This window comes from Polypterus senegalus, chromosome 12 (assembly GCF_016835505.1).
Source record: "Polypterus senegalus isolate Bchr_013 chromosome 12, ASM1683550v1, whole genome shotgun sequence".
NCBI lineage: Eukaryota > Metazoa > Chordata > Cladistia > Polypteriformes > Polypteridae > Polypterus > Polypterus senegalus.
The window spans coordinates 50,815,186-50,842,972 of record NC_053165.1 but is presented as its reverse complement, the minus strand read 5'-3'; the positions used below and the strand labels follow the sequence as shown (position 1 = coordinate 50,842,972).

General features: G+C 39.3%; 1 protein-coding gene across 7 annotated transcripts in view; it reads right to left on the bottom strand.

Moving 5' to 3' along the window:
* Positions 1-10,940: 10,940 nt before the first annotated feature.
* The window catches only part of grip2b (glutamate receptor interacting protein 2b), a 435,329-nt gene continuing 418,482 nt past the window's right edge, over positions 10,941-27,787 (bottom strand). For 5 of the 7 annotated variants that reach the window (XM_039771127.1, XM_039771131.1, XM_039771128.1 and 2 more), the window contains 5 exons: positions 27,474-27,627; positions 22,547-22,661; positions 18,885-19,115; positions 15,113-15,259; positions 10,941-11,924 (listed from right to left, as the gene is read on the bottom strand). In XM_039771127.1, coding sequence (XP_039627061.1) covers positions 11,733-11,924; positions 15,113-15,259; positions 18,885-19,115; positions 22,547-22,661; positions 27,474-27,627 — 839 coding nt within the window. In that variant the 3' untranslated portion in view covers positions 10,941-11,732. Of the gene's footprint in view, positions 11,925-15,112; positions 15,260-18,884; positions 19,116-22,546; positions 23,123-27,473; positions 27,628-27,787 lie in introns of those variants that run through there. The other 2 variants (XM_039771132.1, XM_039771133.1) reach the window with 2 other exon arrangements.

Below are 27,787 nucleotides of genomic sequence, written 5' to 3'. Positions count from 1 at the left end.
TGTGTAATTTATCACTTACCACTGTCTTGTTTTTTCTTATCCTCCTCTTCCTTTCTCTTCTTTCTTTTTTGGCTTCCTGAAGCATAATTCCGCTTCATGACTGCCGAGGAAGTTTTGTACTTTGCCGGCAGCAGAGATCGCGTGGTTGGCTGGCTGCTGTCAGCGAGGGGGGCCCCCTTGAGGGGGATCCTGATAACAGTGTCATTGCACTTTACTGCATTCACTATCAATGGGGCGCTCACACAGTTTGTCGCAGCATTTTATTCTTAACCAGTCGTTGTCTTGGGGCCCCAGGCCAGCTCGGGGCCCCAAGCAATTGCTTGGTTTGCCTGCCTTGTCGCGACGGGCCTACACATAGGCGCATGTGTTGCGTGGGGTTTTCAGGAAATCTGTACGCAATAAAGCCATACGTGTACGGCAGATCGAAGTGGCATCTCACCCAAATCCATGCACCCCCTTCAAACTCCGGATCTGAGCATTGCAACACAAGCGATAAAAGTGGATTGTAAGGTAGCGCTGAACTCTGTGTGTTGCTGCAGCCTAAGGAGTCATTGACACTGCAGAGAAAGGTGACAAGTATTGAGCTTTATTTGGTGTCTTTATTTGATTGCTCTAATTAATATTGCAAGCGTGTCAAATCGATATTGTAGTCTATTTATTGTAATTGAATGTGTGTTTTGTTAAGTCTGCTGCTTACTTTGACATTTTCTGCCACCTTTATTATAGCTGCTGTATACTTGTGTCACGATAAAACTAAAACAAAGAGGGAAAAAAAAGATTCACAACTATGTCCAAATAAGAAATAAAGTATATGGTAGATGCTGCATTTAAACCAGCAGCTACGATGCTATATGCCAGTTATTGCGAGGGCGTTTTTTCTTGTTGTTTTTTTAATCAAGGACCTCCATGAGCCATAATTATTTAAAATGCATGAAGGTCTGTGAAATAAACTTGCAATCCCTATCACACAATTCAATCAGACACAAGTACACTATACTCAAACAAATACTTCTCAGCGCATGCAAATTATGAAAACTCACCAGCCAATGAGCGCACGGCTTAACGGAGATTCTCCTCTTCCTTTTTTCCTCAGCAAGACACCGGCTATGGAGAACTTTTTTTCAGTGGTTCAGGAGAGAAGAGTTTATTAATAAAATCATATATGGCGGTGAACATTGAAAGTCGATATTTTTTGTAGAGTGTAAACGAAAGTTTTTTGTAAGAAGTTTTTGAGAGATGTTTATACCTTTAATCCAAATGAATTTTGGGACCGCAGTGAAAGAGACTCGCAGTCCTGCTGCCCTCCTGATTGCTTATCTTTCTGTAGTCGCTTTGATCATTATTACTGCTCTTTCGTTTTTGCAAGTTTTTGAAACGTTGTCAATTTCATAGCGTCTGTTGTTTAGCCCAAACCCTCGTGCTGACGACTAGTCGTCCAGGTTTTGACTGCTACAGACATTTTTCTTCAAAATGCATGCAGGAAAAGGGGCTTAAGAACACATGTCGCTTTGCACCCCGACCGATTACACGGGCAATATTCTTCACGGTTAAGGGAACACTTTTGAATCATCAAGTCATTGGAACTTCTGGGCTATTGGTCTGGTCCGTTAAGTAGCAGAAGGGGTTGTTAATCAGTTTCAGCTGCTTTGGTCTTAATGAAATTAACAACAGGTGCACTAGAGGGGCAACAATGAGATGACCCCCAAAACAGGAATGAATGGTTTAACAGGTGGAGGCCACTGACATTTTTTCCCTCCTCATCTTTTTTATCACTAGTTTTGCATTTGGCTATGGGTTAGTGTCACTACTGGTAGCAACGATGCAATACCTGGACCATATAGAGCTGGCACAGGTAGTCCAATTTCTCCAGGATGGCACATCAATACGTGCCATTGCCAGGTTTGCTGCGTCCCCCAACACATTCTCAAGGGCACTGAGGAGATTCCAGGAGACAGATAGGCAGTCACTCTAGGAGAGCTGGACAGGGTTGTAGAAGGTACTTAACCCTTTGGTCAAGGAGGAACAAGATGCGCACTGCCAGAGCTGACAAAATGACCTCCAGCAGGCAGGTCACTGGTGTGAATGTCTCTGACCAAACAATCAGAAACAGACTTCATGAGGGTGGCCTGAGGGCCCGACGTCCTCTAGTGGGCCCTGTGCTCACTGCCCGTGGAGCTTGATTGGCATAGAAAACCAGAATTGGCAGGTCCACCACTGGCGCCCTGTACTTTTCACAGATGAGAGCATGTTCACCATAAGCACAGACGTGAAAGGGTCTGGAGAAACCATGGAGAACATTATGCTGCCTGCAACATTGTTCAGCATGACTGGTTTGGCAGTGAGTCAGTGATGGTCTGGGGAGGCACATAGACGTCTACAGGCTAGACAACGGCACCTTGACTGCCATTAGGTATTGGGATGAAGGCCTTGGACCCATTGGACCCATTGTCAGACACTATGCTGGTGCAGTGGGTCCTGGGTTCCTCCTAGTGCACACCAATGCCCAACCTCACGTGGCTTGAGTATGCAGGCAGTTCCTGGAGGATGAAGGAATGGATACCATCGATTGGCCCCCATGCTCATTCGCCTGACCTAAATCCAATAGGACACCACTGGGACATTATGTTTCAGTCCATCAGATGCCACCAGGTTGCACCTCAGACTGCCCAGGAGCTCAGTGATAGCCTGGTCCAGATCTGTGAGGAGATCCCCTCAGGACACCATCCATCTTCTCATTAGGAGCACCCCACCCGACATGGTCAGGCATGCATACAAGCACATGGGGGCCATACAGACTAATGAGTACGATTTGGAGTTGCTGCAATGAACTTTTGGCAAAATGGACAGGCCTGTCGCATCATTTTTTCACTTTGATTTTTTGGGGTGTCTTTGAATTCAGCCCTATGTAGGTTGATAATTTTCATTTCCACCAAACGATGTGGCATCCTTTCATTCCTAACACATTACCCAGTCCATATCAGTAGAGATATCCACCATGACTTTTTTCCCCATTGAAATCTGATGCGTTTTCAAAGTGTTCCTTTAATTTTTTTGAGCAGTTAATATATATACAGTATATATAATCATCCTGGCAGAAAGATTAAGAAGCAGAGCCAATATCTCAGCTGAAGTGGCTTGTGGGTTTGTCTTGGCAGCTCAACAAATGATCCTGGCAGTTGTGGCTGAAATCACAGTTGGTATACCTGACTGCGGCTTGGTAACAACTGAATCGCTAACTTTCCACTTCTTTATCAGAGTCTGAACATTCCTGATAGGCATTTTTAGATCTCTGGATATCTTTGTGTATCCTTTTACTGATTTATACAAATCAACAACCATTTCTTGCACGTCCTTTGACAGTTCTTTTGCTTTCCCCATGGATTGGTATCTAGCAAAGTCAATGCAGCTCTGCATAAATTTAAATGATTTTTCAGTTGCAGCCCCAAAACTCTGGAACGATTTGTCATTGCACATTAGGCAGGCTCCTTCGCTAGCTATCTTTAAATCCTATTTAAAAACACATTTTTACTCTCTGGCTTTTAACCCAGTATGATATGTTGGCTATCTGTATACTTTTTATTAAGAATTTTTTCAGTTCTTGGTTTATGTGTTTCTGTTTCATTTATTGTTCGGTTTTGTGTGTCTGATATGTTGGGTTTTTCTTTTTTTTTTTATTGTACAGCACATTAAAACAACATCAAGGCTGACCAAAGTGCTTTATAAATAAATAAATAGATCTATTAAAACACTGATTACAATCAAAGAGGTTGCAGGTGTGGACACTCTCCGTTGATTCCCCTTAATTTGAACCCGTGCGTGTCATCTTGTGTGTGTGTTATCATCCCTAACATTGTAAACTTTTAATTAGGCCCTTTGGATGATTTCAGTTATCATTTTGATTTTAAAGCACATTCCCTAATTAAAAGGAAAGCTTTTTGTATGATTACTCCTATTTTCCAAACAATGACCAATATTTCACAAATTCTGCCAGGGTATGTAAACCTATGAGTACAGCTGTACTCTGCTGGCACTAACCATCGTTCAGGTGGATGCACATCCAGACTCACCCTGGTTAAAAGGACACTGACATGGACACAATATTTATTGATTTTCATTGTAGTGGTTACACTGTTATATCTCTTAAAATCTTTTTTGAAAAGCCACGTAAGAATCCTTGGGAGAAAACGGTAAAATTACTAATGTAACTTCATATTTACGTAGGGAAAGATCTTCAGTATTCCTCAGCCACCACACACAGCAAATTACTATTTTGATGCAGTGTGTACTGTATAGTGCTGGGACATGAGCTATTATTCTGGGAAAAATTCCTATACTTAATTGCAAATTTAAATTTTGGTATTGCCAAATGCCAGCTTATTTTCACATCTATATAATAAACAGCCCAGCGCGGTGTCCGTGTCCGAGTCCGGGTTCCTTTTGGCTGTATAGCCGCCCCGTAGAAAACCCCAGTCCATCCCCTCTCAGAATTCCTGCTTACCCCCCAAAACAACCGTAATAGACAAAAAAATCAAATGTGGTGCGATGAAGGACCCAGTTCACGACTGGCAGCCACCTTTAAACAGGGAGTCCTTCAACTGTGGTCATCTACCGCGCAGCGTAGCGCGCGCCAAGTTGCTAGTTATTGAATATTTTTCATAATGAATGTTATTAGATCAATTAAAACTTAACATTAAAAGGGATCTGGGATCTTACACACTGCCTTAACCACCTCTAAAACACTTTCCTGCAAAGACGAGTGTGAATGTAGAAAAGAACTGAAGATCTCATACTGACCTTTAAGTATTTTGACATCCTTCTGCTGTGAAATATTCTGACCTGTCATTGTTTACAGATGTCAAACAACTCTTCTAATAATGCAGAAATTCTCAGTGTATCTATATCTATTATTTATTTATTTATTACATATATACACTATATTTATGTATCTAGATTGCAAATACCATACATTGCATCAATGTTCACATTGCTTAGTATACATCAATATTGCTGCTACTTTATCTTGTCTTTGCACAATGTCTTGTATTGTTTGTATTTTAATTTTAATCCATTTTTAATTTATTTTCACTTCATATTGTTACACTGTGGACCCTGAGCTCCGCAATTTCATCTATCTGTATAGGGTTGAGATGACAATACAGTTCACTTTGACGCTAAAGAGGAATATGAGTAAGCAATAAAGTAAAACATTCCTATTTATTTATAACTAGCCAACCCGCGGCGTACCATACGCTGCATAATCAGGCCGGTTTTTTTAATGATTCTTAAGCACAGGGAGAAAATTAACATTTGAAAAATCGGTAATGTAATAAATCAGCAAGAAAAGCAACATTGTAACAATGCACGGAACGAACCAACACACCATCGTCCGTGACTGAAAAATGGCGGACCGCCATCGCGCCTTCTCCTGCCAGACGGAGGGATGGGGATGCACGGCGCTCAGGCGCGGAGGGTGGAACGGGAGGAGAGGAGAGGAACTTCCAAGACACCCGACCACGGTAGTAGCGAAGTGGGAGGGGGGTGTGCACAAAGGGTAGGGACGCAACCAGTGGGAGCGTATGAGTCGCACTTAGTGGGAATTCCACGGTTTGCAGCCCGAATGGGGTTCAGCGGCTTACACACGCCACTCTGCACCGGGTAGACACACGCTCAATCTCATGCATATTTATTTATTGAATGCTAAACACTTCTGGAAAGACACGGTTGTCTAAAATGGGTTGGTGTGAGAATACAACAGAAAGTGAATGAAAAGATGGAACTGTGGAGAGAGCAAAACACAACACAGATAACAAACGCAGCATAATTATTTATTGATGGAAAGACACAGTTGTCTAAAAAGGGAGGGTTTGAGGACACAACAGAAAGTGAATGAAAAGATGGAACACTGGAGAGAGCAACATATAATTGTCCGTAAGACCATGGGACACCCCTTGCAAACTGCTGTACACGCCGCATCCAGTGATTCACAAACGCGACATGATTTTTCCTAGATGGTGCTGTCGCATCCACCCTCGCACTTGAAGCATACACACTGCCTGGTCATGTGCCCGGTCGCAAGAGCAACTGACAGAGACCTGCCCATCAACTGTAAGACCACGGGAAACCCCTCGAAAACTGTTTTACACGCTGCATACAGCGATTCACATCCACGACAAACAAACTGTTTTACACGCCACATACAGCGATTTACATCCGTGACAAACATGCCTCTTCTTAGATAGTCCTGCTGCATCCACCCTCGTTCTCGAAGCATGCACACTGCCTGGTCATGTGCCCGCTCGCAAGAGAAACTCACGGAGACCCCCCCACCAGCTGCCTGTGTGTGTGCCTCCGTCTGTCTCTGGCGCTGCCTGTGTGTGTGTGCGGCTTTCTCTCGCGCTGCCTCTGTGTGAACGGGTCAGGCACAGAAAACGTCAGCTGCTGACAGAGCGTCTCGACTGTTGCAGGGCCTGCATTGGTGAAGCAGGTGAGACGGTAATGAAACAGAGGCACAGGGCTTATTGGTTTTTAAATACTGCTTCCTTCATTGTTTTTTAACCTCAGTTTTAAAGGATTGTTTTAAGGATCCCAAGGGATACCCCTCGCTAACTGTTTTACACGCTGCATATAGTGATTCAATTCCGCGAGAAACATGCCTCTATGAACAGTCAACGTGGCTCAGAGGTGCGTGTGGGCTCTACGACAGACGAACATAAATTATGCCGTTTTTCCTGTGTCATCGCGTCCGAGTTGGTGGGCGTGGTTCTGCAAGTTGTCGTCGTATTTAATGGTCTTAGAGTTGGTGGGCGGGACTCCTTCCTGCGTGCACCATGGGCATCTCAGTTGTCGGCGGCTTAGTGAATCCACGCTCCTTCCGGCGTGCTTTTCATGGGTGTCTTGCCTTTCCATGGGTGTCTTACCGTAGTGAATTTTATATACTGTATATAGATATTTATTTGCTCACTAACAAAGTTATTTGTAAATTTTTAAATATTTGATATCACTTGTCCTACGTAGGCCTTTAGCACCTGTCCTCGATATCCTCAGGTTTCTGAACGTCCTATGAATGGGTCGTCCAAGCACCAAGTCATTAAATTCGCAACAGAATTAGAGATTAAAATCACAAAGATTAAAACAACAAGATGAAAATTAGCACATCAAAGCAATCTCAAAGCAAGTGAATAAAAGTTTTTAACTGGGATTTAAAATGGTCAGCCATTGTGAGAGTCAAGCTGGCCCAAAGCCTAGGGACCCACGTCAGCAAAGGCCCAGTCACGCAGAAGCATCAATGTTGTGCACAGAACAGACAGTAATAAATGACTTGAAGAGCCGGGGAGGTGAATAAGGACAGAGCAGATCAGGGGCTGACTTGTGAAAGCTTTGATAGCAACCATTAGATTCTTAAAATGCACAGGGAGCTAGTGAAGAGAAGCTAATACAGAAGAAATTCTTTTTTTTTTGGATGCCAGTCCAAACTATGGAAGCAGCATTGTGAATAATTGTAGGCAAGGCAGAGGTGAGTGGTAAAGACCAGTGAAGGGGGAATTACAGCAGTCTGAGCAGGACAAAGCAAAAACATGAAGAGTTGGCAGATCATTAAAAGACAGAAATGGCTTAAATGTAGTGATGGTCTTAGGTAGGAAAAACCTTCGTTTAATCACCGCATTTACTGTATTTGTTTATCAAATGTGAAATCTCGGGTGGAGAGCAGACACACAACTAAATGAAGTAGTTTTGACAAAGAATTTCAAGCAGGGCGTTGCTGTCACTCCACCGTAATAAGTCTTTGCAACAAACATCAGTATACTAGCAAGAGATGAATAGACAGAGGTGTAAAATAAGGGCAAATACACAATATATGCAAATACTTATGCTACATGTACTGCAGTAGGTTTTGAGGTCCAACAAAGCATACAGAAACAAAACTGGAAGGTCATACGTAATGTTTTAAAGATCATATTCTCCCCAAACTTTCATATAGCATTCATTCGTTCATTTTAAGTGACAGATTTCATGTAGAAATGGTTCCTTCATGAGAGTTTAAAATTTTTGGCATTATGCTAAAACACTAAAAACACTTTATGGTAATGTGGGAGGTTGCCCTCTTTTCACTTTTTCTTGTTGGTTCATTGTGAGCAACCAGTTTTCATTCCAAGGACAGGTTAGTAGCACCTCAAATAAACGAGAGTAGACATTGGGGACTTATTTTAATGGCAGGTGCAAATGCAATCTGGCTAAAGTATATTCCGATATACACATATTAACAAGTGTTAAAAGGTCTTCATGAGCAATATGCAACATGCTTTGAACATTGATGATGTTAAATACTTTAAATCATAAAATCACCAACACCAAAACATACGAAATATTATAGTTATTCATACCGAGCTTTTACTTTAGTTGACAACTTTGAAAAATTAAGATGATCAGAAGTGCTTAAATTTTTGCAGGCAGGCTACACATGAGCTCAGCCTAAGAGTTTGTACCGAGACGATGAAGGAGACGTACCCTAAGTGAAGGTCGGGTGAACAGCGGGCTGTCTTTGGTTTCAAGTGCCCCTCCAATATTTTAGGGTGTTTTATGATAATTTCTTTATAAGAAACCAAACCAAAACATCTTTGTAATTGGACAGCCTGATCATGGAGTATATGAGCAGCGTTCTGTTTAAATAAAGATAATAGCACATTTTACATATTTGTCTTTATTCATAAAAAGAAAGTAAATCATTACAATCCATTTTTATTTAAGAATATATATTTACAAATGCATCCAGCCACATTAAAATAACTACTGAAACCTTCAGCATTTCAATATTGTGCTTAGATACATTGGGGAGGATCTCATATAAAAATACTATACAGAGAATACATCTTTAATAATATTACTTTTTAAAAAATACACATTAATAATAATGCATACATATCATTCAAAATGCATAGGGATGGATATAGAGGCAAATCTGAAGCCTTAAAAACACTTGTAAAAATTTCCTGAAACACAGTTGAGGCTCCCATTTAATATTGCATAAAAACACTTAGCAATACCTTTTGGTGTCAGTTATGGCACATCTCAATTACCAAACATAGAACGTGTCAAATACTGAACATATAAAATTAGCAAAGAAGTAAATAAAAGAGTTTTTAAAAGTAGTCAAACTGATTTCACCTAAGCTCAAAGCTTGCCGATAGTTTTAATTCAGAAATGAAGAGTCCTGCCTGCTACGCTACTGGTGGCATTCTGCTTCGTGCAAAGGTGCTTGCCAATTTAAGAAAACATGGCAGGTTTGCAACGCATTATGGGAAACGTTTGTTCAGGAGCTTTTTTTCTTCAAGAAAATGACGGAAGGGGGAAAAAAAAAAATATTCTGCTTATTTTGTTCCAACACCGACCTCCAGTTCCCATACCCGGTGCTTAAAGTTTGATGAGAGGTAAAAATGTGTTTTGTTCTTTTTTATTTTAGAAGACAAGCACAGTTGGACCCAATAAAAAGAAATGTGATTGTCCTAGCAGCATACTTTAAAATATTTTTTTTTTAATAATTTAATAAAAAATAAATTTGCCATTTGTACAATAGTAAGAAACATAAAATTAATGTTGCTGCAAAAGGCAGTGGTTGTCATTCCAAAAATCTAAAAATTTAAAAGCAGATTACTAAAACAAAAGCTACTACATCTACTTCTTCTTTACAATTACTGGAACTTTGATCTAGAGAGGTGAAATATTAATATGAAGCTAATTTTACACACTTTCCTAAACAACAGGCTGTGTTAAGGTTCAAAAAGGTTTAATAAATCAGATTTCCCCACCTTTACATGATCCTCCTAAACTGCTGAAATGATACTCTGTTGAGAAAATGGATGTCCAGTCTTGAAGTGCAGCACATTCGATCTCTATCCTCTTCCTGCATCGGTAACTACCAAAAGGACCACCCAAGTCAGTGAAGGGGAACTGGAGAAGGTGTAAACTTGTAAAGGATCGAAATGCACCAAAATGCATAACAAGATGGCACATATCATGGGTGACAAGATGACTTCTGAAAGAGCAATTCAGATTAAAAGTATGTCTATCAAAAATAATATATATACACATACGCAAGTGTCCCAGATTCAATGTCCTTCATGCAACAATTTGCATGGGGAGGTGAGGTGGAATGGATCAAAAAGATGCAGACGCACAGACAAAATGGAGGCTTCAGCTTCTGACCTCAGACGAAAGCAAAAACAGCTGCACGACATTTAAACAAAAGTTTATTTCTAGGAAAGAGGCGCAGTTCTTGAAGGTGCTTTAAGGATAAGGTAAGTAGGAGAAGTGACTCTAATTCAATAAGCCTAACGGAGTTGAGGGGGTAGAGGTGGGCTTCTATAGGTTTTCTTAGTTGAGTGCTCGTTTATTAAAACAAAATTTTAAAAAGTGCTTTTAAGAAAGGCTTTCAATAAAAATAAAAATAATACATACACTCTAAGAAGAAGTGATATTTAGTCAAAAAAAAAAAGAGTGCAATCTATAGACCAAGAGTAAGGAAATGAAGCAACACAAAAAAAATATTTAGTAGTGCTATAATATAATATTGTCACCTTCAGTTTTGTGTTTGTCACAAAATTAAATTGAATTTTGGTGCTTAGAAAAATTAGAAAAACAAACTCTACCGAATAGAGTGCATGTGTATCAAAGGAGGAATTCATTCTAGCAAACCTAACCAAAAAAAAAAACGAACAGTTATTTACTCACAAGTACATTAAGTGAAACTTGAAGTTATCAGCATTTAAACATATTCAGATTAGCACCATGAAAGAGGAGGGAGGTGGTGGGTATGGTGGAATGTTGCTTCCCTAACCATTAATCTATAGGAACCTTAACGGATGCCCACACAAAGAAGAGAGTGAAAACACCAAGAATTTCCACAAGAAGGTGCAATTAAAAAAATAAAAAGTGTATAAAAACAATAAATTCACAACATAAGTACGCATGACATAAACACATATGAAAGACTGAAGTTAAAAAATAAATAAAAATTGACCACAAACCACTTTTGTGCTTGTTGAACTAGCAACATTTGGACACAAGGCAACAGTATAGCAGGTGAATGCTAACTTGAGCCCAGGGTGGCACCTTCCACATGAAATTGCTTCTGACTGTTCCATTCAATTTCATTATTGTTTCCTCGGACTAGAACATGTGTGGAAATTAGAAAATAAATTGCACACTACAGTATTCTGCTCTTTTAAATGCTCACAAGAACCAGACATGGGTGAATTTAACCAGCAATGCGCAGAAGCAATGTACGTACTCTTATTATGGTGCTGCTTCCTGCTTATGGCCACCTGATTAATAAACAGCCGTCAAATTCGGGATTAATAAAAATGCCCCCCTTTCAAAGTACTAATTTTCAGTGATGCTTTAGTACTTCATACTCATAGAGTACATGTCTCACTTCTTTAACACTTTAAAAGTTATCTATTTGGATTTCTTTCGTTCTTTAAGGAAAACAATAAAAAGTTGCTTACAGGTGTCAGTATTTCCTCAGGTACCCAGTGCCCTTTTGTCACTTTTTTTTTTTAAAAGCCCTTTGTGCAGTTTTCATTTCACATTGAGAAAGCTGATTTTTTTGTGCCCAAATGAAGCCTAAGAAAACAACAGTCACCCTAAACAAAAACAGTAGGATGTCGAAGCAAAACTATGACAGGATAAAGAGTTACTTGGCAGAAACATTAAATGCATTACTGTCCATGGCCCCTTTATAAATCCATTGTGCTTGTTTTGCTTTCCCGATTCATCGTCAGTTTGCTTTGAAGGGCCTCACAGTCATCCTCTTGAGTAGGCTGTGCTAGTGGATTGCGGCTGATCACCAGCTCCAGTTTGTCACCCGCTTCGGTGATCAGCGGGACAGCTAGGCAGCAGTCAAAGTCACGGGTGCGGACGTGGTTAACCTGAAACACAACAGAGTGGTCACATTTAAGTGCTCTCTTGTTACAATACACTTTTACTCTTCACAGTGACAGGAAGTAAAAAAAAAAGAGAATTGATTATTAAATGCGCAGCATGCATGTACCCAACAAGAAGCTAGATGAAGAAAGGTTTCACAAGCTCGAGTAGGGCCAAAGATCAATGGAAGTGTGTGTGTGTTCTTTTCTGTTTATAACTCTGAATATTCAGGAAATATGCATAAAATCTGTGGAAGTAGATCTGTTTATGCAAGGCTAGTATCACACATCATGAGTTGTCTCGCTTAATGACTGCAGTTGTGAGATCTCATAGTCTGAATGTTGTGAGATTACATGACTAGGTATCGCTGTGGAGGACAGAATAAGTGACTCCATTATGGATTATCAGTAAAATTACAAATTTCCTATTGGGCTGTGAAAGTACAGCAAGGTCAACACATTTTGGAAGCCAATCAAAGTGGAGAACACTGAAATAAACATTGGGACACACTGCAAAGTTAACAAAAAAATAAATAAAAACAGAAAATGACCAAGTAGTATCCACTTCTGTCATTATTGTCTGTGCTTTTGTTTCTAATGAGAGAAAAAAGAAAAAAGATATCCTGGAGAAGATCACTCGTCTAGTTGTGAACCTCATTTCGTATGCATGGTCCATCCTTCTGGCTGAGCACTCATTGGTTATCAGCCGCAGCACACACTTCCGTGACTTCCAACAAAATCACACCTTTTATGTCATGTTTGCATATAAAGTGAAAAGCACCTACTGTGATAGCCATACCTGTCTGTCTGTCTGTCTGTCCGTCCGTCCGCATGAAAAAATTTGGCTTCCAATGGACAGATTGTGTTGAAACTTGGCACACTTATTCTTTAAGGAAATTTGTCAGGAAACTCCCACGTTTGTTGAGATCCCTTGAATATGGCACGCTGCACACATTTTTGAAAATTCAAAATGTACCATTGAGAAGAATTTGTGGACGTGTCTATCTTAAAACAGAGGAACATTCCACGCAACTTCAAAAGTTTACGGTTTTCATTTTCCCTGAGAGAGACTACTGCAGCTTGCATGTATTTTATTTTGTTTTTCCTTTATTCATTTGTCAGTTGCTCCCAACAGTAAAACACCTGAAGTTGTGTCAGTGCGCTGAAACAAATGCACCTCGCTGCGGGCCAACCTGTTGTTGACGTGTGTTACCATATAAGGAGGGTCAACGGGTCTTTAATTATTTATTGTGCTAATAATGATATTCTTTATTTATTCATATAAGGAGGGTATAATGTTAGATGTGTCTTAATTTATTTATTGTGCTAATAATGATATTCTTTATTTCTTCAATAAGGTAGTAATGATATTGTTCAATTACTTATCACCACACAAGGTTAAGTACTGTCCTTTACTGCACAAACGCAGTAGTAGGTCTCATTATATGCTAACAGTCTGCCCCATCCAGTGGCTTTGTTTTCTTGTCTTGAACCGCAGTCGCAGCAGCTCACTTCTCCTGAAGAAATCAAAGCGGGGAAGTGACAAGATGTTCATGTCCGTAAAAGTAAAAAATAAAAGGAACTTAATTTATGTACCAATGTATGAAAAATGGGTAAGTGACACTTGATGCTACAGTGACTAAACATGTACTTAGTATTACGCTAGTAATTTTACTTACACTAAAACCAACATTCATTATCTAAAGTATTTAGTGATCCAAAATTTCTCTGACACTGTAATTTATCTGCAATGCACCACAATGACCTGCTATCTATCATGTTTGGATGCAGACAACAATTTTCGCTTAAGACTTCGGTACAGATTTTAGATCTGCTTTGGGAACTACTTTAAAAAATATTTAAGAAAGTTTGAACTACAAATAGCCACAGACCCTCCATATCAATCTCAATGGCACACATGCATCACTTAATCACTTGAGTTGCAGTCTGCTGTATTAAAGAACATTTCATGTACACTGTTAATATAAGTACATGTAATTACATTCTAACATCACTTATTTTTTTAATATGATGTACCATTACAAAAATATGTAATTAACAAAACTATAAAAAAACTCTTTGATGAAGTGAATTAAAAAAATGTAAAAAAGCTCCAACTTTCAAATTAGATTAACCAAGTTTTTGAACGCTTCTGAATGTTGCGGACATTTTGTTAATTTTGTTGTGGCTGATTGCAGCGCCTTATTAAGGAGTTGCTGGGGATGTTGGACTGATAGAGTCACATGCAGTGGCTGCTCACAGCTTGTTCAGGTTTCATAAATGAAGGAAGGCTAAAATCAATGGAATTGTCGTGTATTGTGATGGGGGCTTAAAGTTGACAGAGGATGACAAAGCAGAAGCTTTATTATGAAGACTGAATAGCTGTGAATACAATTGTGCAGGATGATTGTGGGTAGTTGTAGATCTAGACATTACTATAGAACAGTTCCTTGATATCAAAACACGATCTGGATGATACCATCATTAAAAATGAAAAAGGAAAAATACAGAGCCACCCATTAATTGAGTAATCAAAGAAAAAGATTCTTCATCACTGAAGTGAGAAAGTATCTAATAATCACCAGGAAAGAATTTCAGACTTTAAAGACTGAGGTGGTACAACATGCCCACAGAGCCATAATCCTAACAGACCTTCACAGAAATAACCACTTAGGCAGAGTAATTACAAGCCAGTCTGGAGGAGAAGCCACATAACATTAAGCCTGAAGTTTGAAAAGACAAGTTGCAGATCCTGAGCCAAAGTTTCTCTATTTTGATCAAAATGAAACTCTTGGTCAGTAATGCAAAACACCATGTCTGGTACAAATGGAATACTGTTTATACTTTGCATTACACTTTATCCACCATGAAGGAGGGTTGTGGATGAATCAGTAATGAAAATTATTTTAAACAATATTCAAATACTGTACAAGGAAACCCCAATTCAGAATGCAAAAACTTTAGGCGTTGGTAAAGTCCTGAATCCCATTAGCAACCAGTGATTCACAGATGCTCCTTATGCAAATTCACATTTGTTCTCACGTTACAGAGATTATTAGGTAAACAATATTGTCATTCTAACGTTACTCCACTGGCAAAACCTCACTTACAAAGAAAAAAAAAACGAAACAAGATTTCAGAGATATGGCTATAAGACAACAGTATCAAAAGTAAACTAACCACAAACATTTTACCTGTAGAATTCTATCGAAAGGTTTGAGTCCACCACGATCTGCTGGCCCATCTGGTCTGATCATGTTCACATACACACCTTTTTCTAGGAACCCATCAGACACACTGAACCCAAAGTCATCCCCTTCACTATCCTTCACAATTGTAACCTACAGTAGTACAAGAAACACAATTATTACACATTTGAGTTATATTCCATTCTCCCAAATTGCATGTCAGTGTCAGGTCTGCAGTTTACTCCAGCTTGTGCAGCAGTTTGATGTTTGCATAGGCTCCACAGTGTGGTTCCAGCAAATTCAAACAGCAAAATTCAGGAGACATTAATATACTTAGCAACTTCATTTTTTATAAGCACCGAAGAAAGCTTTGAAGGAAGCTAAGAGAAGAATTTCAGAACGAGTTTTTCTTACTCTACCACAATTAAATAACATTTAATCATGTAAGGGAATAGCTGAAATGAAAGAAAAGGAGAAAATAGTATATGTATCTAAATCTAGCATAAATAATTTAAAGTTGAATGATAATTCTAAAACAATACTAACAGGAACTAACTTGTAGTAGGTTAATACAGTATATCTTCTATATAAACGTCTACATGTGGAAATGTGTGTATCTGTCTGTCCGGCCCGGAAGTACGAGGCTACAGCATAAAGCTTAAAGAGCCAGCAAGGCGGCCCCAAGTTAACGAGTCAGAAGAAGAAAGTAGGACAAGGCTACAGCAGGAAGTTGAAAGAAGAGAATGTCTGCCATGTTGAACTTTCTTATTTATGGCCCTATCTTCACAAAATTTGGTATGTGGCTTACCTGCACTAACCGAAACCGATGTACGTACTTATTTCGGTGGTATTTTTTAATATTATTAATATTATTTTTTATTATTTATTTATTTTATTTATTTATTTATTTTTTAGAATTATGTCTTTCATTTTTCTATTCTTTAATATGTAAAGCACTTTGAGCTACTGTTTGTATGAAAATGTGCTATATAAATAAATGTTGTTGTTGTTGTTGTTGTATGACGCCACTGTCGGCCACCATATTGAACTTTCCAACATCACTAATTCTCCAACTTCCCGTGTAGGTAGAAAGCTGACCCCATCTTCACGAAATTTGGTAGGCGGCTTCCCTGCGCTAACTGAAACCGATGTATGTACTTATTTCGGTGGTATGACGCCACTGTCGGCCACCATATTGAACTTTCCAACGTCACTAATTCTCCAACTTCCCGTGTAGGTAGAAGGCTGAAATTTGGCAGGCTCATTCCTTACAGCTTACTTACAAAAGTTAAGCAGGTTTCATTTTTAAATACTACACTTAACGGTCATAACGGTCGACAACGTCTGCCATGTTGAACTTTCTTATTTATGGCCCCATCTTCAAGAAATTTGGTACGCAGGTTTCCAACGCTAACTGAATCCTACTTACGTATATATATACGTCCATAGACTGCAGCTTGGTCACCGTGTGAGGCGGTGTTGGGTCCCCCATCCCAACGCCTCCCACGTTGTTGGCTGCTTGCCTATATAAGGCCGTCCGTCGCTCCGGTCTCTACATTCCCTTCCTTGCTTCACCATGGGATTGACGTCTCCCTGCTGATAACTACCTTTTTATTTAATCCACGGCTTCTCCACTGTTTTGTTGTTCGTTTATTACAATTATAGTTATTGTGTAGGTATTTTAGACTTACTTTACATTGTTCAGGTACCCATTTCCTTTATCGTTCCAACCGTACCCCCATTAACATGTCTATCGGGGTGATCACCATCGATCAAAGAACTGTCACTTACAGAGTGGTTTCCATGCCCGGAGATGGCACCTGCCTTTTCCATTCTCTGTGTTACATATTGCACGGCCATATCAGGCTCACTCTTTGTATCCGGAGGAACATTGTGTCTTATGTATTGAATGACTGGGACAGGTTCAAGGTGTGGACTGATGACGGTACAGGAGATAATTATACTACACAGGAGCACTAGAAGAGTGAAATGCTTAAGCCCTTCACCTATGTATCTGCATGTGAGTTGATGGCTGCCGCTGAATTGTTCGGTTGTCGCTTTCAAGTGTACCGAAATGGCCAAATATTTTACACCTTTGGACAACCGCCAATGCATCTTAAACATCTTAGATTCACAGGTGACGATTTCAGTAGTGGACACTTTGATGTTTAGAAATGTTTAAACTCTCAAAAGCTGGATGTGAAGTTATCGATGAAACCGGTTGTGTGCTTACAACGCTTGACAGATGCCAAATGTCTCTTCAACACAAGTCATGCAAATACTGTCGTAATTGAAACAAACCATGAAACTCAAACCGATTATGACAGCAGATTTGAAACAAGATTACTGTTCACATGGCCAACTGTACGTTGCATGCTCAAGAGTAAGCTCAGCGCACAGCTTGGTCATATTACCACCAGAGGGCCGAAATCACAATGTGGTATACAAAGAGATCCTTAAAGAATAATTATTGGTATATTTTCCCTCAATTTAAAAATGTTTAATTTTCTTCTTAATAAAAATTTTAAGGCAGTACTTCACCGCTGTGAAGCATGGGTATTTTGCTAGTATAAAATAAAAGCAATGAGAAGGCTTCAAGTGGATAGAGGCACTTCATAATGACAGACAGACAGACAGACAGACACTTTATTAATCCCAAGGGGAAATTCACATAATCCAGCAGCAGTATACTGATACAAAAAAAACAATATTAAATTAAAGAGTAATAAAAATGCATGTAAAAACAGACAATAACTTTGAATAATCCAGTGTTTGAAGGAGCTGTGACATCTTAGGGCTCCATAAATAGCAGTGAGTGGATTTTCCTGCATATGTGAGAGTGATGTTAGTTTGTGGCAAAGATTTGTGATGACATTCCATTGGATAAGGTGAGTAAGGGTACAGCTCTTGCCTTGAAATGCCTACATCTTTGACAAAGTTACTGGAGTGCCACAAGAACGTGTATAGAACAGGAGTATCTGTCTCCTATCCTGGAATGGGGCTACAGTGTCTGCAGGTTTTCATTCTTACAACTTTCTTAATTAGTGACCAGTTTTTGTTGCTAACTAACTTGTTTTGCCTTAAATGTATTTGACTTTCTATTTAAGTCCCATTTGTTTTTTTTTTCCTTATTTAGCAGCCAAGCAATAAGATACAAAATGAGCCAACACTTGACCAGATGACCTGTGTCCACCTCACAACATTGGAAAATAAAGAAGTGTGAAGCCAACCAAAAATGATCTTCTCAATGTAAATGCCAAAAATGCCTTTCACAACTCACATTTTCTCTTATATTCAATCTAAAACCTTTAAAATTATGACTGCTATATGGTGCTTCAGTCACTCATCAAAAATGGCAGGTACACACTTTAAATTCAAAATAACTTAATACAATTAAATTCCACTATATGGATAGATGCACACAGTGCACGGAGTCTATTTTAATAACTTGTTTTAAGACATGATTTCTTGGTCACAAGTTTGAACAACATAGCAACTAGAATGGCAAACAAATCACAAAAATAATCTTTCATAAATAAATAAGGCTTCATGGTTTTCAAATTTAAGCATATTTTCCTCTTTTTTCCCCAATTTCAAATTAAGTTCCATTGTGCTACTTCTTTAAGCAGATATTTTCAACCTAATGGTAAATCAAACTTACAAATCAAAGCTGCAGTTGAGACATTTTTCTGGCTATTAAGATATTCAAATTGAGAAAAGGGTATTTGCCTGCATTGCTTTTCCTATCGAGGCAATGGGGCAAAAGATAAAAATATACCTTATGCAGCTCCAGAGGCGTTGGAGACATGATCTCCTGGATCTCCTCTTTGATCCTCCGTACCTCCCAGCTCTTGTCAACTCCTCGACCCAGTGTCTTGGTCTTTCCGTCCTCATGGAGGATGGATGTTCCTTTCCTCAGGGGGCTCATTCCTGGCTGGCCAACAGAACTGACGTGTGTTTTGTTCCCATCAACACCTAAGCTAATGGTGCTACCAGTCATGATTGATGCCTAAAGAGGTGTGGGATACAGATAAAGTACATGAAAATTCATACATATTATAGTCAGCCATGACAAAACATTCAATATTACTAACTCTCTCAATTATATATGCATCTTTCAGTGGTAATAAAAAGGTTATAGAATTGTATAATGTAGCAGTCTGTAAATGGATGCATTTAGTGGTATATTTAGCGAGTTTCTGTCCGTAGTACGTCACCTGTCGATAGGCAGACATTTTTAATATGAGGCATTATATGTGATTTTGGTCACATTTTAAATTGTAACTTCAGTGCGGCAATCATAACATCTGTTTGGCACTTTCATTTCAAGGTTTAATGACAATAGGTCCATTAGTGCACTTCTCTATCCATTGTATTCACTGCATTTCTTTTTTGTAAGAAATTCAATTGAAAGTACATAGAGTGGGGCACTTATAATCTTAAGTATCATATACAGTATAAGCTGTTCTAATAAACTTTGTCACAGCTGAGAAACACTTCATTGGAGAGATAAAGGAATTTCCTTGTCCTGTATTCATTTTTCCTTCCTTTACTAACTAATGTCCAATGAACCTTCTAGACCTGGCAGCAGACAAAACATCATACGTGTTAGTTTACCAGTTAAAGATGCCACATATGCTTTAAAATCATGACTTTTTGCCACACTCCACATAATACTGTAGGAAACAATTGATAGAGACCTGAAACTAAATTGTAACTGTCATAAATTGTTTCACATTTTCTCCACAAACGGAGGTCTAGACTTTGGAAAATATATCTGTTAAGTCATTTCATTGTCCATTTATTATTTTGCTAATCCTATAGTAGACCGTCATTTTTTTCTCAACTCTGGGGCATAAAATTAACCAAATTCACAGTGAGTGCACCACATACTGTGCATAATAATAATGTAGAATAATATATATATATATATATATATATATATATATATATATATATATATATATATATATATATATATATATATATATATATATATATATTTAACCCTCCCATATTGGAATAGTGCTGGGGCATATATTGTCCTTTCATTAAAGGCTTATGGCATGTGTCACACGGCTTGAATTAATTAACTAATTTAATGAAGAGTTTAGAAAAAGAAATGTGGGAATGAAAGAAGGGCTTAGTTGTTTGTGCACGTCCATGAAAATCCTGGTGACAGCAACAAACTGATAAGAAAGAAATATTTGTGATTCCTGTGGCATAACACAGAATTATAAAACCGTACAGTGACGGCTTACTGAATGGGAAGGTAGTGAATTATAGATGTGATAAACAATTCCAAACCATCTTGGATTCTGCTGCTCAGGGAACAAACTCTCTAGTATATAACATATCTAGGTCTCATATATTGATGGGTCTCATACTATAGATTACATTTAAGTGATTACACAGAGAAAGAGAATATCTCGGACAGTGAGCACATGGGGACTGTAGGTAGGATTAGAGTTGTTCTTCTTAATTTAGCTTTTATAACTGGCAAAAAAATGTTTAATTTGGAAATACACAAATACTTCATTATATGCAGTTTAGACTACTCTGTATATTCCCATAGTCATCCCTCTTTTTATTCTTCAATAACTGAAGACTTAATGTACTAGCCAACCTGTGGTGTACCAAGCACAGGGAGAAAATTAACATTTGAAAAATCGGTAATGTAATAAATCAGCAAGAAAAGCAACATTGTAACAATGCACGGAACGAACCAACACACAATCGTCCATGCGGTGCTCAGGCGTGGAGGTTGGAAAGGGAGGAGAGGAGAAAGACTTGCTCCCTCTGTCATGCTAGTCTGCTGATTTCTCGTCCAGTATGCACTGCCTGCTCATGTGCCCACCTCCAACTCGTCACTCGAGTTGTTGTCGTCTTTGTACAGTCCAGATGGCACCTGTGACTCATGTAGATTTTTCACTGCTCTGTGCGGTTTTGGCTGCCTTTCTATATATAATCCACCAAGACACCCGACCACGGTAGCAGTGAGGTGTGAGGAAGGTGTGTACAAAGTGCAGGAGCATCTAAGAAGACACATGTTTGTTGCGGATGCAAATTGCTGTATGTAGCATGTAAAACACTTTGCTATGGTGCATGCGGTCGTGCGTTGTAACCGAAAACTCGTTTTTTAAAGACTGCTTACTTCATTGTGTATACGACTGTAGGTGAATGAAAAGATGCAACTCTGGAGAGGGCGTTTTACACGCTGCATACAGCGATTCACATTCGCGACAAATTGTTTTACATGCTGCATACAGCGATTCACATCCGTGACAAACATGCCTCTTCTTAGATAGTCCTGTCGCATCCACCCTCGTTCTCGAACCATACACACCGCCTGGTCATGTGGTGCCTCTGTGTGAACCGGTCAGGCACAGAGAAGGTCAGCTGCCGAGAGAGCGTCTCGACTGTTGCAGGGCCTGCATTGGTGAAGCAGGTGAGACGGTAATGAAACAGAGGCACAGGGCTTATTGGTTTTTAAAGACTGCCTCCTTCATTGGGTTTTAACCAATGCACGGAATGAACCACACACAATCGTCCGTGCGGTGCTCAGTCACGGAGGGTGGAACGGGAAGAGAGGAGAAGGACGTCCACTCCGCTCCCTCCGTCATGTTAGTCTGCTGATTTCTCGTTCAGTATACACTGCCTGCTCATGTGCCCACCTTCAACTCGTCACTCGAGTCGTGGTCGTCTTTGCACAGTCCACATGCACCTGTGACTCACGTAGACTTTTCATTGCTCTGTGCGGTTTTGGCTGCCTTTCTATATATAATCCACCAAGACACCCGACCACGGTGGTAGCGAGGTGGGAGGAAGGTGTGTACAAAGTGCAGGAGCATCTAAGAAGACGCATGTTTGTCGCAGATGCGAATTGCTGTATGTAGCGTATAAAACAGTTTGCAATGGTGCACGCAGTCATGCGTCGTAACCGAAAACTCGTTTTTTAAAGACTGCTCACTTCATTGTGTTTTAACCTCAGTTTTACACACTGCATATGGCGATTCACCTCCGCGAGAAACATGCCTCTATGAACAGTCAACGTGGGTCGGAGCTGCATGTGACCTCTACAACAGACGAATATAAATGACGGCGGTTTTTCTGTGTCGTCGAGTCCGAGTTGGTGGGCGTGGCTCTGTGAGTTGTCGTTGTATTCAATAGTCTTGGAGTTGGTGGCCGTGGCTCCTTCCTGCGTGCGCCATAGGTGTCTCACTTGTCGGCGGCTTAGTGAATCCACGCCCTTTCCGGCCTGCTTTACATGGTTGTCTTGCCTTAGTGAATTTTATTATTTATAAAATTTTATATATATATATATATATATATATATATATATATATATATATATATATATATATATATATATATATATATATATATATAGATACCCCTTACAAAAAATAGCTAAAAAAAAACAAATAAGAATAAAATTACCTCAATTTCCCGTAGGAGCTCTGACTGGCCACACGTTTCTAAATCCTCCAAAGCCTGGCACCAAAAACTGTCCTCATGATCCAGGTTGAGCCCGTGGTGATGGTGGCTGAGATATCTGTTTCAATGCAGGAACCAAAAAATGAGCACACTCCTCTTGCGGTTTGGGGCAAAAGCCGCAGGAGCAGCAACAGGTCATTGCCAGGTCACAGACACATGGGCCTGGCTTGCTGGGTAAGAGGGGTTCTTCACACATAACTTCTAGCATTACAAGAGGAGCTTTTGTTTGCAGCAGAGTGTCCTTCAGAACAAAAAAAGGCTTCATGCAGTTACTTTTAAAATGAATAATAATTAAAAAAAAAAAACACACAGCCCAAGGCCTCCCGAAACTGGAAGTAGTACAGCGTAGAAAAAGAAGAAAGAAAAAAAAAATTCTAGTGTCTTTGAACACTGAAGGTTTAGGAAGACTGTGTTGGTGAAAGAAGCGACAGAAAGATGCATTATGGGTAAACCAGGAGCCTCATAGACTGTTAGTACAAAGGTGGATGAGACAGATTTCAGATCTGAGACACAGAACACCTGAAAAGAGATAAAAGGAAAAAAAAAAACAAACGAAAACACAGGATAACAAGACAATGTGAATGTATGTGAACAAGAACTACAGAAGATTCGGCAAACAGGATGAATCTGATTATGTAAGAAAACACAGAAAAACAAAAAGAAAAGATGCAGGGTGGCAGTGGGGAAAGAAAAAATCTGTAACTGGTTGCTGCTGACCATTGGCTGGTACATTGACCCTTTCTGCAAAATTTCTCCCTGATCTTCTGGACTTTCAAACTATTATTCCTTTCAAGTGAAGTGCAAATTCCATAAGCCAGCCTTCTGTACCTCGATATGAAACTCATTGTCAAAACCTCAAAAATCGCTATATTCTGGAATGTTTTGTTGAGCTGACAAAAACTGATGAAACAACAGGTTAAAAGCAGATTACCATTTATCTGAGGTCTTGTGCTCAAATTATTTAAAACATTTCATACTTTCCGAGTTGATAACCTTCTAGGGGCAGTAATGGACCACTGAAGGGTTCCAGGATATCTGAATCATCTTACTGAAACGTTGTTTGAAATTGGCAGTTAGAGTTAAAAGTAAAGTTTTATATTCATCGGCTGCAATTTTAACTAATTTAATGATTGATAAATTAATGAACATTTCATTTATTAACTGAAACTTTTTTGATTGCTCTTTTTGAAGTTGAGTGTAAGGGAACAAAGGACATTTTGCAGCACTGTGGAAATCTATAAAGTGCCCTTCATTAGCAAAGGGCCAGCAAAGTCTACTTTTGTGATATCTACATACATCTATACCTTCCTAAAACTATTTAAATCCAGTTCATGTTCCTTCAGGAGTCTATTCTAGCAGCACTGGGAGTGAGGCAGGGAACAACCCTGGACAAGGTGCCAGTTCTCTACAGGGGGCATCATGCAGTCACACACAGACATTCATTCACACTTGGGGCCAGGTCTACAGTTGCCAATTTGCCTACCACACACATAATTAAAATTTGACATGAAAAGAAGAATATGAGACAAAAGTACAGTTGTCGAGGTACTAATGCTCACCTGAAAAATGATGGATAGAACACAAAATGTAGTATTAATCTAAAATATGAAAGTACAGTTGTGCAGAAATGCTCAGATACAAATGATGACAGCCTGTACTTAATATCTAAATTGATTGTATATTGAGCCATAACTCTGTTATGGAGGGCACCAAACACTACACACACAATTATAGATGTTAAAATTATAATTGGAATTAAACGACACAGAGCTATCCTTGACGTGTGCATTATGAACTAATGCTTTGGCCTACAGCAGAAGCAACAATAACTGAAAAACTGTTATGAAGTATCATCATGCAACATTTGCTTAAATATAAGGATGTTTTCCCTTACATGAGAAGTTCTGTTGCTAAATAATAGAAAATAGCCAACCCGCGGTGTACCATATGCCGCATAATCAGGCCTGTTTTTTAATGATTTTTAAGCACAGGGAGAAAATTAACATTTGAAAAATCGGTAATGTAATAAATCATCAAGAAAAGCAAAATTGTAACAATGCACGGAACGGAACGAACCAACACACAATCGTCCGTGACTGAAAACTGGCGGACCGCCATCGCGCCCTGCCTGCTCATGTGCCCATCTACAACTTGTCACTTGAGTCGTTGTCGTCTTTGCACAGTCCACATGCACCTGTGACTCACGTAGACTTTTCATTGGCTCTGTGTGGTTTTGGCTGCTTTTTTATATATAATCCACCAAGACATCCGACCACGGTAGTAGAGCGAATTGCTGTATGTAGCGTGTAAAACAATTTGCTATGGTGCACACAGTCATGCGTCGTAACCGACAACTCGGTTTTTAAAGACTGCTGACTTCATTGTGTTTTAAGCTCAGTTGTAAAGGATTGTTTTAAGGATCCCATGGGATACCCCTCGCAAACCGTTTTACACGCTGCATATGGCGATTCACCTCCGCGAGAAACATGCCTCTATGAACAGTCAACGTGGCTCGGAGGTGCATATGGCCTCTATGACAGACGAATATAAATGACGCCGTTTTTTCTGGGTCGTCGAGTCCGAGTTGGTGGGCGTGGCTCTGTGAGTTGTCGTCGTATTCAATAGTCTTGGAGTTGGTGGGCGTGGCTCCTTCCTGCGTGCGCCATAGGTGTCTTACTTGTTGGCGGCTTAGTGAATCCACGCCCCTTCCGGCGTGCTTGCCATGGGTGTCTTGCCTTAGTGAATAATATATATAGATGCTAAAGAAAATGCACTCGGCCCACCCCGATTAGGGCAAAAGGTATTTGATCTGTTCAACACAGAAGTGTCAAGTTGCTATTATTACAATTGTTTTAAAAATACTCTTTGACACAAAATTTTGCTTAATAATAACAATTGTAGCACGCCGGGCAAACAAGTAAATATATAAATCAATGGGACGTCAAGATGCTTCTTTCTGTTACAGTATATGAAGTGCTTACTGCCTTTCATTCTGTTAATAAACCATATTTTGCATATTTTTTATATATGATTAAAAAATTATAATTCTCCATCCAGAAAGTATAAATCGGGAGAATCTGAAGTACCCTGTTTTATATAAATTATCACCAATATGTAGATGTATAGTGCCTATCGAAAGTATTCACATCCTTGGAAGTTTTCACATTTTACTGTTATACAAGTAAAATCAGAGTAAACCGAATACTGTTTTAGTGATAATGATCGACCTAAAGACTCTTTAATGTCAATGTGAAAGTATATCTGTGAAAAGTGGTGTAAAAATAATTACAAATAAAAAACATACAATAACAGTATATAATTGTTTACCCTATTTACTATGACCCCCCTAAATCAGCACTGGTGCAGCCAAGTGGTGTTAGAAGTCACAGAATTAGTTCAGTGGTGATCACCCATATGAGGTTTCAGTTGTTTGTAGTCAAAATGTCCCTCATCTTGAGCGTTCAACTTGTAGTGGCTCAGTATGTGGTCTAACCGACACAATGAAGTCAAAAGAATATTCCAGGAAATTCGGATAAAGGTCAATAGAAAAATATAGAAAGTCTAGGTATGGAAATGAGAAAATATCAAAGACAGTGAATACCTGTTGGAGTCCAGTTATATCAATCACTGAAAAAATGGAAAGAGAATGGCACAGCTGTAAAGCTACCTAGAGAAGGCAGTCCACAAAAACCGAGTGACCATGGAAGAGGATGACTAGTGGGGGAGGCCACCAAGAGACCTGTGAGAACTCTGAAGGAGTTACAAGCTTGGAGAGACTGTCCAACAGCTGCCCTGATGCTTCTCCTGTTGGAGCTTAAGGGTAGAGCAGCACAGAGAAAGCCACTATTTAAAAAAAAAACAAAAGATATCTCAACTAGAGTTTTCCAGAAGGCGCACAGGGAACTCTGAAGTCAGCAAGAAGGAAGTTCTATGGTCTGAGGAGACCAATATAAAGCATTAGATTAAATGTTATGTTTGACATAAGCCAAACACTGCACATCACCAAAAACACATCCTCCTCACTATAAAGTATGTTGGTGGCAGCATCACACTGTAAGGATACGTTTCTGCAGCCAGCCAGCGCTGTAAGGCCTGTGAGGATAAAATGAATCCTGCAACACACAGGGAAATCCTGGAGGAGGAAAAACTGATGTAGACTGCTAGAAACCTAGGCCTTGGGAAAAAATTTGCTTTCCATCATGACGATGACCCCAAGCACAAAGCCAAAGCTACACAATGTTCATGTTCGGAAATGTCCAACTCAGAGTCTGGATCTCCTAATTGAGAAGTTGTGGCTGGACTTGAAAAAGGCTGTTTACTCACAATCGCAATGCAACCTGGCAGAACTTGATCAGTTTTCCAGTGACAACTGGTGAAAAATGGAACTATCCAGATGTGCAAAGCTGATAGAGAGAGACCTGTGCACATAAACTCAAGTCTGTCATGTCTGCCAAAATATCGATTTGAATAGCACTTATTTTGTGCTTTACATTAGTAATTAATTTAGACCACTTTGCAGTGATCTGTTTTCACTTTGACATTAAAGAGTATTTTTCTGTTAATCAGTGTCAAAAAAGCTGCAGCAACTCCCCTGTGATTTAATGTTGTATAACAATAAAATGTGAAAACATCTGATTTTGGTGAATACTTTTTAAGGGCACAGTGTATATATAGTATACTGTAAACAGTTAAACAAGAAAAATATTCTGAATAATACAAGATACATGGGTATATCATTTTTGCCTAATTCTGTGTCTATGTTTCAAAGGGCAAACTAACATGAGGAAGAATGCTTCAAATTCTGTTATAATTTTCATTAATGATTTGGATAAGCAGTAAGCGTCTTTGCATCTGAAAGTACTTCACTCACCCACTAGGCTTGTCCCAGTCGTCTTCGCTGAACCCTCCATCAGTGAAGGGGTAGTTCTTCCGTCGACTTGTAGGCGGCGTGCTGTTACGCTGCTTGGCGCTTCTCCATTCATTGGGATGGAGGGAGATTCCAGCCCCATGGTGAATGTAGGTGCCTGTAAAGGTAAAAAATGAAAGCAAAATAAAATAAATATAGTTAACTAGCTGAAATATCCAGCATTGCCCAGGAGATAGTGTTTTTAATTTTTTTGTTTTTAAAAAATATAATAAAAAAAAAACACACAACTTTAAAAATAAAAATAAATTAACAAACAA